General features: G+C 61.8%; 3 protein-coding genes across 7 annotated transcripts in view; 1 reads left to right on the top strand and 2 right to left on the bottom strand.

Moving 5' to 3' along the window:
- Positions 1-1202, top strand: part of KMT5C (lysine methyltransferase 5C) — a 21961-nt gene extending 20759 nt beyond the window's left edge. For all 5 annotated transcript variants that reach the window (XM_073889338.1, XM_073889341.1, XM_073889340.1 and 2 more), the window contains one exon: positions 12-1202. In XM_073889338.1, coding sequence (XP_073745439.1) covers positions 12-505 — 494 coding nt within the window. In that variant the 3' untranslated portion in view covers positions 506-1202. The remainder of the gene's footprint in view (positions 1-11) is intronic.
- Positions 1203-5651: 4449 nt separating this feature from the next.
- Positions 5652-7076, bottom strand: COX6B2 (cytochrome c oxidase subunit 6B2). The gene is made up of 4 exons (XM_025849231.2): positions 6926-7076; positions 6681-6810; positions 5949-6049; positions 5652-5831 (listed from the first exon to the last, which is right to left on the bottom strand). The coding sequence occupies exons 2-4, from the start codon at positions 6790-6792 to the stop codon at positions 5778-5780; spliced, it is 267 nt and encodes an 88-aa protein (XP_025705016.1). The 5' UTR covers positions 6793-6810; positions 6926-7076; the 3' UTR covers positions 5652-5777.
- Positions 7077-7264: 188 nt separating this feature from the next.
- Positions 7265-10193, bottom strand: part of GARIN5B (golgi associated RAB2 interactor family member 5B) — a 6921-nt gene continuing 3992 nt past the window's right edge. The window contains exons 10-12 of the mRNA XM_073889321.1: positions 9681-10146; positions 7492-7579; positions 7265-7402 (exon numbers count right to left, since the gene is read on the bottom strand). Of these exons, the coding sequence (XP_073745422.1) occupies positions 7552-7579; positions 9681-10146 (494 nt within the window). The 3' untranslated portion in view covers positions 7265-7402; positions 7492-7551. The remainder of the gene's footprint in view (positions 7403-7491; positions 7580-9680; positions 10147-10193) is intronic.

Raw genomic sequence — 10193 nt, forward strand, 5'->3', positions numbered from 1 at the left:
GGCCTCTGCAGCCGCCTGCCAGCCCAGGCGCCCCCTGCCCTGCAGTGCCCGCCTTGACGCCTCGCCCCTCTGGCTCCAGTGGCTGCCTCAGCCCCAGCTCCGGGTGCGCCCCCGCAGGCGCCGGCGCCCCCAGCCCCGGCGGGCCCCAGCGCCCCCCATTCTCCGCACCGCCCGCGTCTCCTTGCACCAGTGGGGAGGCTGTGGTCCCCACTGCTGCCTGCGTGCAGAGGCCCTGGTGGCCCTGGGCCCGGCCCCCCGCGCCCACTGGGCTCCTCAGCAGGACTGGCACTGGGCCCGGCGCTACGGGCTGCCTTACGTGGTGCGTGTGGACCTGAGCCGCGTGGCGCCGGCCCCACCCGCTGCCCCCGCGCCTGCGGGGACCCCAGGCCCTGCCCCCATCCCCAAGCAGGCCCTTGCCTTCGCCCCCTTCTCCCCACCCAAGCGCCTGAGGCTGGTGGTCAGCCACGGCTCCATTGACCTGGATGTCAACGGTGACGGGCCGTGATGGGCTAGACAGGGAGGCCCCAGGCCAGGAGAGGAAGGAGTCCCTCCTCGTCCCCCTTCCCCCCCCCGAGCCCCAAGTTCTCGGGGACTCACTGACCTCTAGAAGGAGCCGCTGGACCTCTGGGAGGGAGCTGGCCCTTGGCCCCAGCACAGTTCTGCCCGGGACTGGGTTGGTGTGGAGACACCCAGGGATCTGACCCCTGACCCTTTGTGACTGCTGACCCCTGAGCCACCCCCACCCCAGCAGGGTGCCCTGGCCACTGCTGCCCTCCCACCCCAACTCCAGCCTCAGGACTGTGGGAGCCATTCCCTTCCCTACCCACCTCCTGCCCAGGGAGCAAAGCCATAAGGGGTGGGGGCCACCCCATGGCATCTCCCCAGAAGCCCAGGCCTCAGGAGGAGGCAGAACTGACTTGGGGGTGGCACTGCCTAGAGACTGCGCTACGGAGGGGAGTGGGCTTGCTCCCAGCTCTGCGACTGTCCGAGGTGGGGGGCAGGCTGGGGAGGTGTCTGGGACACGTCCTCACCAGCCCGTGGGTCTCAGGGAGGCCGGATGCGACCTCATCTTTCTCATGGTGCTATCCCTGGTGCTACTGGGGTGTGGGGGTCCCTCCCCTCCCCCACACCAGAATGGGGTATGTTGGGGGATTGGAAGCACTTGAACTTTTTATTTTATTAAAACCTTGTTATAAGCAGTGCCCTTTGTAGCTTTTCATTTTGATTGATGTTTTGAGGGGATGTTTGTCAGCGGGCTGAGACCCTCAGCCCTGCTGGGGAGACCGGGCCGGGGGAGGCGGCCCAGGCTTTGGGGGCCTACAAGCTTTGGAAAGGTGAAGGGTCCACAGGATGCCCCTGAGGATGGCGGAAGATAGAGGTGAGAATCACACCCCCGCCCGAACCAGACTTCTGAAGAGTGCTTCTGGAGCGTTCGCACGCAGGAGGGGACGCGCCCCATCGCTCAGACGAGGTAACAGGTCCAGCAAGCAGAGGGGCTCACCCACGGTCACACGGGGCCGGCTGCCCCTCTGAAGTCAAGTGCCCCGCTCCCTCGTCCGTGTCCTGTTGGTCGGCCTGGCTCTGTGGGACCAAGGCAATGAACCTTCTCAAGCTGCTCAGGATCCAGGTCAGTGGGGACCCTGCCATCCCTCTTCATTGTCACCTCCACCCTGGTGGTGCAGAAGAAACACAAGAAACGCAGGAAATGCAGACAGCTAACAAGACCAGTGAGCGGCCCCGCGGGCACTGTTTTCCTCCTTGGCCCTGAGGCCTCACCCATGCCTGAGGGTCAGGTGGGGCTGGGGGGCTGAGGACCGGGTGGGGCAGGGAGGGGGCGACCATGCAGAGCTGTAATCTTTTTACTTGAAATTCCTTTCATTTACAGAGAGCCCACTTCCTTTCAGCGGGAGTGAGAGTGTGTCTCTCTCCCCTGCAACTCCTACTGCCCCTGCTAGGTTTCTCCCTCCTGTTAAAGATGGGGGAGAAGAGAATGCAGAGGGATGGCGTCGTCCGTAAAGAACTGGGCCTCTACATGGACTGGCTTGCAGGCGCCTTCACCGTGGCTTCTAGGCAGGACCTGGCTTCTAGACAGGATTCTCCTCCCAGACGGCCACTGAGGGTTACAAGAACCTCCGAAAATTCTATTTTAAATGTGCTCCAGCGTGTTCTTCTCAGGGGAGAGGGTTTGAAGCCATCTTCGGATTCTCAAGAGTGTCTCAAACCCCAGAAACAAAGATCAGACACCGATGGTCAGGGTCTCACCCTTGGCACGGCCGCCACCTGGAGCCAGCTAATTCTGTGTTGTAGGATGAGGAGCACCAGTTGTGACAAAGGTGTTTCCACACACTGCCCAATGTTCCCCTGGGGCCAAAGCCACCTCTGCTGAGAGTCGCTGGGCTGGACGAGGAGGGATGGGGAGGGAAGACCTCCAGGGCAGGAACTGTGGCCCTGACGCTGCCTAGCCTTCACGACAGCGCTCCCAGGGTTCCGCCCTTTACAAATGGCCTGCGGGCACCCACCTTGCTGCCAGTTTTCGCCCTGACCCCCGAGAAAATGGCCCCCACCACGACAGGGAAGTGCAAGGAGCTCAAGTTGTGGCCAGTGAAGTGTCAGGAGCTGGGGGCGGGGGCGGGAGCCGGGCTTGGCGTCAGGAGCTCCCCCTGGTGGCTCAGGCCCAGGGGGAGGGGAGCGTGAGGGTCAGGGCAGGGCCTGGAGCCCCGTCAGACCCACGGCAGCCTGAGCGAGGGCACAGGGAAGACCTGGGCGGTGAAGGAAAGAAGGAGCTGCAGGAAACGGAATACTTGCAGCTCACAGGGCGAGGTCTGCGCTCTGCTCCCCCCTCCCCAGCTCTCTCCTTGCCTCTGGTGGCTGGGACTGCAGCAGAGCCAAGAGGGCCATCCAGGCCGGGCACCCCAATCCTGGGCCCATGTGTCTCCTTGGGGGCGCTGCTCTCTGACCCTTTTGCATGCACGTGGCGTTGACCAGATGTCTCCGGCAGCTCCAGGCCCCTGTTGACAGGGTGGCCATCCTGGAGCTGCTGATGGAGGAGGGCAGCTGGCTATCCATCCGTCACTCCCACCGTCCAGTGTGGCATGGGGCGCCAGCATCGAACCGCCACGCTGATTCTGGGTCCCTCAAATTGCCGACACAGACAGAGCCCCCCCCCCGCCACGCCCTGAGAACACCAGGCTAGACGATTGTAACCTGTAACAGCATCATCCTCCCCAACAGCCCTACGAAGTCCACGTGTTGTCACCACCGCATTTGGGATGAAAAGACCATGGGGCAGGGGGCTTAGGGAATTTGTCTGGGGCCACAGGGCCGGTACGCTGTGCAGCTGGGACTTGAACCATTTCTCAGAGTTCCTCAGGCTCTGACAAAGAGGCGGACACCAGAGAGAGGAGGCTGGAGCTGGGTCACAGGGCTTCCACGGGGGGAGGGGAGGAGGAGGAGGTGCCTCGAAGGGCAGCTGAGCAGTTTGGTGATTCTGAGAGGGAAGCACCTGACTGAGCCCCTCTGCAGAGAGGGAGGAAGGAGCTGGCTGAGGGTCTACAGAGACAGGAGGAGGAGGAGAGATGGCCTGAGGTCGAGGGGATGGCACTGGAGGAAGAGGGGGAGGTGGAGAAGGGGGTGGTGAGGCTAGCAGGGGTGCAGACTGGGGGGAGGGGCGGGGAACCAGGTGCGCGGCCTGGGAGGCTGCTTCCAAGGAGCTGGTGGGGGAGCAGTGGAACCGGTGTTCAGAGTTCAGGGCCTGGGAGTTTGCAGTGATGCTGGCGCAGACCCCGCCTCCGGCTCAGGCATCCGTAGGACAGTGTGGCAGCGTGTAAAGAATGTTCCAGAATGGGGCGCCTGAGTGGCTCAGTCAGTTAAGCGTCTGACTCTTGATTTCCGCTCAGGTCATGATCTCAGGGTGGTAAGATCGAGCCCCGTGCGGGGCTCCGTGCTCAGCAGGGAGTCTGCTCCCTCTCCCTCTGTCCCTCCCCGCAGCTTGCACAACAAGCACACACTCTCTCTCTCCAAAATAAAATCTTAAAAAAAAATTTTTTTTTTCCAGATGTGGTAGAGGGATGATGGTGGGGAGGACCCTGGGCCAAAGACGGAGAGAAGGAGGAAGGCTGGGAGTGGCTTCTGGGCAACGGGGTAAAGTGCACTCCAGGCACTGGTACCCTGGGTGAGGTCAAGAGGCTGGCCAGGGCTGCACAGGTGTCAGACCCTGTGGTCAGAGGCTACCTGGGTGACCTGAGTGTCAGACACCCGTCAGCCCCATTCGGTGACTCAGAGCTGCCTTGCCTGTGTCCCTTCCTTGATCCAGCCGCACCAGAGCAGGACAGCCCTTCCTGCAGCTCTCAGCACCCTGCACCCTCACTTGCCCTCCTGCCTCTCAGGCTGTGGTTGGAGAGAGGGAGTCCTGGGGCAAGGTATCTGGGTGCAGCCATCCCAGCAGATGGGACGTCTGGGGTGTGCCCTGGGTGGGGTGATGAGGGCAGTGTGAAGGGTATGCGAGGGGATGGTCATCAAGGAGGGCGGGAGGAGCGAGGAGCAGGGTAGGGCCAGTCCTCCCCTGAGTCCGCTCAGCCCTTCCCATCATCCCACCTCTCCTGGTAACGGGACTCTGCCCCATCTGGGTTAAAAACTGGGGAAACTGAGGTGCACACAGCTCAAGAGGCTTGTTCAGTTGTTATGATTAGTTAATAGCCACCTTTGAACCCCGGGATTGAACAGGCCTCTTGAGACTACTTCAGGCAGAGTGTGGGTCCAGCCTGCCCCAGGAAGCATCCAGCTTCAGGGAGAAACAGTGGGATCCAGTCCTCCCCCTGCTCAGGACTTAGGCCAGGCTAGAATCCCAGGGCTCCGTGCTTGTTAGGTGTCACTCCTCAAACTTGGCCAGGGTGCAGGTGGGAGGGTTAGACAGGTGACGTTTCAAGGGGCATTTGGAGTCAGAATGAATCTCAGCGTTGCCACCTCTGAGGCTGGCTGAAGGCAGGCCCAGCGCCTGGATGGGGCAGGAGCAAAGAATCATCCAGACAGGAACTCAGAGCGTCCTGGGGGAGCATCCTGGAGAAACTGATGTGACAAGTATCTGTGGAGACCGAAGGAGGAGACTGCTCTGGCTGGGGGCGGTGCTGGAAGGCCGGGGCCAGGCGTGCAGAAGACTGTTGGGAGGGGCGCGCAGGATGAGGCCGGGGTGTACTTGGAGGGAAATGGAGTCAGACAGGGGCAGGGGGTGGCGGGGGGGGGTGAAGAGCTGGGGACGGGTCCGGAGGTGGGGAGGGGGGGGTGGGGGTCAGCGCTGGGGGGTACACAACCAAACAACCCCCCAGAACTTGGGAATGCAAGTCCCAAAGGAGTCTGCGGAGGTAAGAGGCGAAGATCCTGAGGGAGGAGATGAAGGGCGGACCAGGTGTGGGGATGCACAGTCAGGAGCACCCTCGTGGGCAAGTGTTGTCCTCCATGGAGCCTGGGCGGGCGGCCGCTGCCCGCTGGAGGCACTGGAGCGGGGGCGGGAGGGGCTGGGCTCGATCCTGCCCTAGAGACCTGACGATCCTCCCTCCAACCCTGCCCCCTCCCCATCAGAACCAGTAGTGCTAGCTGCAGGGCGCTGACACAGGAAGGACTTCTCCAGCCCCCACGCCAGATATGAGGCAGAAATATCAGCAGCAACGGAGCTTTATTGGTGGTTTACAGACTGGGGAGTGGATAGCGGGGGCCGGGTCTCCGCGAGACGGCAGGATGTGGGGTCAGTGCGCTGATCCTTCGGAGGAGCGGCACTCAGGCCGTCAGATGTTGCCCGCGAAGGTCCCGTCCTGGATCTGTTGGGTCCAGCGCTGCACCTGGCGGGGGGGGGGGGGAGGGGCGGGAGGGGAGGCAGAGGGCGCCGGCTCAGCTACACGGGACCCTCGACCCTAGCCCCGGCCGGCCGGCCGCCGGCGCCCCCTCGGCCTGCTCACCCAGCTCATGGGGCACAGCGAGTGGAACACGCGGAAGTAATACTCGCAGGGCTGCGTGCTCTTCCCGCGGCGATTCATTCTCTTGACGCAGCGGTGGTAGTCTGCAGGGTGGGCGGGCCGGGCCGGAGGGGTGGCTCTGCGGCCCCGCCCCGCCCCGCCCGTCCCGGCCTAGCACCGCCCCTTGCTCCCTCCCCCAATGATGGTCCCACCCCCTCCGTCCGCTCGCCCTCCACGACTCAATCCCGCCCCTCCCCTCCAGGCCCCGCCCCTCCGCGGCCAGACCCCGGCCTACCATGGTCGGCTCACCCGCTCCAGACCAAGCCCCGCCCACTCCCGGCCAGGCCCTGCCTCTCCCTCCCTCGCCCCGCCCCTCCAGGACTAGGTCCCGGCCCCCTGGGCCAGGCCCCGCCCACTCCCGGCAGGCCCCACCCCACCATTGTCGGCTCACCCGCTCCAGACCAGGCACCGCCCCTCCAGGACTTGGTCAAGGCCCTCCAGGCCAGGCCCCGCCCACTCCCGGCCAGGCCCCGCCTCGCCCTCCAGGACTCGGTCCCGCCCCCTCCACACCAGGCCCCGCCCCCGCGGACCGTGGTTTCCCCCTCCTCCTTCCACCCCAACGGTCTCCGCCGCCAAGGCGGGTCCCAGACCTTCTTACCATTTTCAGGTGGGGTGCTCCCCTTCCTGCCTCCCCTGTCTCACCCCCTGCCCCTAACCTGGCCCGCAAGGTCTCACCCAGGAAGTTCTGGTAGCAGTTTTGGGTCTGGTTCTGGTTGGGGAAGCGCGGGTCGAAGGGCGGTGTTGACCATTTCCCCTTGGGGGGCTTCTGGGAACCAACATCCAACATCCACGGAGGCGGCAGCTCCTGCGGGGGAAGGGGGGCTCCGTGGGGCTTGGGGGAGCCCCTCGTTGCGACCCGCACCCAGCTGCTGGCCCCCACCCCGAAGCCCAGCCCCTGATCCCACCCGCCCTGCCCTCACCAGAGTGATGTCAACGTGTCACTAGGTCAGCTGTGCTTGTGGCTCCGTCCAGGGGTGCCCCTCGCTTCTGAGTCTCGGGGGTCCAGCCCAGGAGAAACACGACCCCTGGCAGGATTGGCTGGGACCCCTCGACCCCAGCCAATGGGAGCCGCGGCGCTGCAGGGGATGTTCCAAGACGCGGGGCGGGGGTCTGCGTGGACCCCCACACCCGCCGCCTCCTGCCCCCAGCCCCACGAAGCTCTTGCGGGTCCCCCACGCACACACAGGCACCCAGGCACGACTTTTGCCGAGTCTCAGACTCAGGCTTTTAATCTCTGCGAAGCTGGGCCCCCCGCGGGCTCTCCCCTGTCCCGCTCCCCGCCCCCCAATATATAAACGTATAGATAGCTCTGGTCTCTACTGGAGAGGGAGCATCCCCCCGCCCGGTCTTTTCAGCACCCTGCTTCTTACGGTAGAGGTGCACAGCACCCTGGGGGCCTGTGGGGAAGAGGAAAGAGCCAGGGTGGGGTCTGAGCTCCTGGACTCCGGTGCCAGGACTGAGGCGGGTCTGTGGGGTCTCCGGCTACCTGGCCAGGTTGGGCTCCTTTGGACACTTTGGCAACTGAGATTGAGTCCCCCGAATCCCGCTATTGAGGGCTCTCGGAACTGAGCATGCTGGAGAGAGAGAAAAAGCCAAAGGGGGCTTTGGGGGCCACAGGGAGAGCACCCTGAGTGCTCAGTAAACCCGTGCTAAATGAAGCGTGAGCTGGAACAGGGTTCCCCCCGCCCCCCGCGTCTTCCTGTCCCCCGGTGTACCTCCCAGTTCCTCTCCTTCCTGCCTAGTTGCTCTCCAGCCTAGCTGTGCATCCTTCACACCACACCCAAGTGCACTAACATCCCTCTCCTCCCAATCTCTCTGTGCCCACCACTTCCTACACCAGCTACCTCTCCAGGTCCCTCTTCCCCTTCCAGCAAGCTACTTGCAGAAAGCTGGTCTGCTCCTCCTCTCCGAAGCCCCTCTTTGCGAAAGTACGGAGGTAGGTAAGTAGGTATATAGTGGGAAAATACACATCACATAAAATTTACCATCGCAACCATTTTAAACTGTCGTTCCGTGCCATTAATTACATTCACAACATTGTGGGACCACAACCACCTAGTTCCAGAACATTTCATCACCCCACAAAGAGACCCTGTTCCCAGTAGGCGATGCCTCCCTATTCCTCCCATCATTCCCGGCTCCTGGCGACCACCATTCTGCTTGGATTTGCCTGCCCGGCAAGCTTCATACAAAGGGCATCATCCACAAGGAGGCCTTGTGCATCTGGCTCCTTTCCCCCAGCATCATGTTTTCAAGCATCACAGCAGGTGACTCCCTGCTTTCTGTGCTTCCTTACGCCTGCCCCATTCAGGTCTTTGTTACCACTGTGTAACAAATAATCAAATCCTTGCTGATGAATCCAGAGGCCCTGTCTCAGTCCCATCGTCCTGCACCTCGCTGTGGCCTTAGACACAGCTGCTCCCTTCCCGTGGCGGTAAGGTTGCCCGTCTCTCACCATTCTGCACACCACGACTATGGTCTCCCCTTTTCCAAACACTCTCGTTGTCTACACTCGCTGGCTGGAGACCTCCTCCAGTCCCCATAGCTTCCAGAAACTCTCCATGTGCTGATGATTTCCCGAGTCACTCCTGACTCACATATCCGGCTACCTACTGCACATCTTCGCCATACATCTTGGAATTCAGATGTCCAAAATGGAATTCCTGATGCTCTACCTGCCACCTACTGCATTTACAGCTTCTCCCAATGCTGCTGATGGCCACGAACAACATCTCTCCAGTGTCCCAGATCCCAAACCCTACAGTTGCCCTTGATGCCTCATGGACAGGCCCAGCCCATGAGCCAATCCATTGGCCCAGCCATCGGAGCATCTCTAGAGTCCTGCCTCTTCTCAACACTTCCAACACCTCCCCTGTTGTCCAAACCAACATCATCTCATGCCTGGATCATGGTACCTGCCTCCTGCCTACTCTTCTGGCTTCCATCCTTGCCCCCTTACCTTCCCGATGCTTGGGCCAGAGAGAGCCCCTTTCTAACATACATCACTTCCAGCCATTCTGTTCACCAACACCCCCCACCCCAGCTCACTCAGCAGCATCAAAGCCGGCAAGGTCCCCCATGGTCGCCACCACTGCCCTGACTCTTCCAACGGCATTCTGTACTCTGGGGCCCCCTGGAACTCACTCTTGGTCCAACATAATATTGCACACACCTATCTTCCCCAGATGTGTGCATGGAGTCCCCCCCCCCTCCTCCAGGTCTTTTACACAAGTGACATCAGCTCACTGAGGCCCTCCTGGACCAACCAGTCCCATCCTGGAGGCTGCCTACCTTCACGCCTAGCCCCCCCCCCTCCCCTGCTGTCTTCCCATGGAGCTCTCACATTATATCATACACTATAATTGATTCAGTTTTTACTGTCAGGATTCCTAACTTCAGCACTACGGACAGTTTGTGTGGATCGCTCGTAGTTGGGGGTGGGGGTGGGGGACCATCCTGTGCATTGTAGAATGTTAAACAGCATCTCTGGGCTCTACGTAGCAGGTGGCAGGAGCATATATACTCCCCAAATTGCTCGGTGTTGTGTCCCCAGTACTTAGAACTTAGACCCACTATATATCGAGTCCATGAATAAAAGTGAAAAAAGAGGGAATGATCCTCTCTACCTTGCAGAGAATGGAGTTGACAGAACATGTTAGCTGTCACCCCAAGTACCTGGCTGAAGCACGGACACTCTCCACTTCCAAGGGCGAGGGTGAGAGAGCCTCTGAGGACAACCCGGTCGTGGTCAGAGGGCTCAGATCTGACATCTTCTTGGGCTCTTGAGGCTCTTGAGATACACTGGTGAGCTGTGGGGACACCCCAGCCTCCATCTTGGAGATGGGGGTCAGAGAGATGGGCGACCGGGGTGCACCCTCCCACTCCGATGCGGGCAGAGGGATGGGAGACTGGGAGGCACTGTCCATCTCCAGCTCCGTGACGTAGGGCACTTCGGAAGGCCCTGTTGTGTCCTGAGAAAGCTCCTTCACCCAGTGCTGCTTGCTCCTCTCTGCCCACTGATGCATTTTCCCCTTCACCCAGGTGCCCACCGGGGACTGCTCCCTAACCCCCACTGGTATCCCTTCCAGCGAGGGCACCCAGATGCCCACCGGGGACTGCTCCCTAACCCCCACTGGTATCCCCTCCAGCGAGGGCACCCAGATGCCCACTGGGGACTGCTCCCTAACC

Source organism: Callorhinus ursinus, unplaced genomic scaffold (genome assembly GCF_003265705.2).
Source record: "Callorhinus ursinus isolate GAN/ISIS: 27379988/994484 unplaced genomic scaffold, GSC_fseal_2.0 scaffold106, whole genome shotgun sequence".
Classification (NCBI taxonomy): Eukaryota; Metazoa; Chordata; class Mammalia; order Carnivora; family Otariidae; genus Callorhinus; species Callorhinus ursinus.

Bases quoted from the DNA above. Each gene is read 5' to 3' on its own strand.
- COX6B2 (XM_025849231.2), bottom strand. From the start codon at position 6,792: ATGTTGGATGTTGGTTCCCAGAAGCCCCCCAAGGGGAAATGGTCAACA. The intron at 6,050-6,680 runs GTGAGACCTTGC...CCCACCCTGCAG, and splicing joins CTGCTACCAGAACTTCCTGG to ACTACCACCGCTGCGTCAAG. The intron at 5,832-5,948 runs GTGAGCAGGCCG...CCCCCCCGCCAG, and splicing joins CGCTGTGCCCCATGAGCTGG to GTGCAGCGCTGGACCCAACA.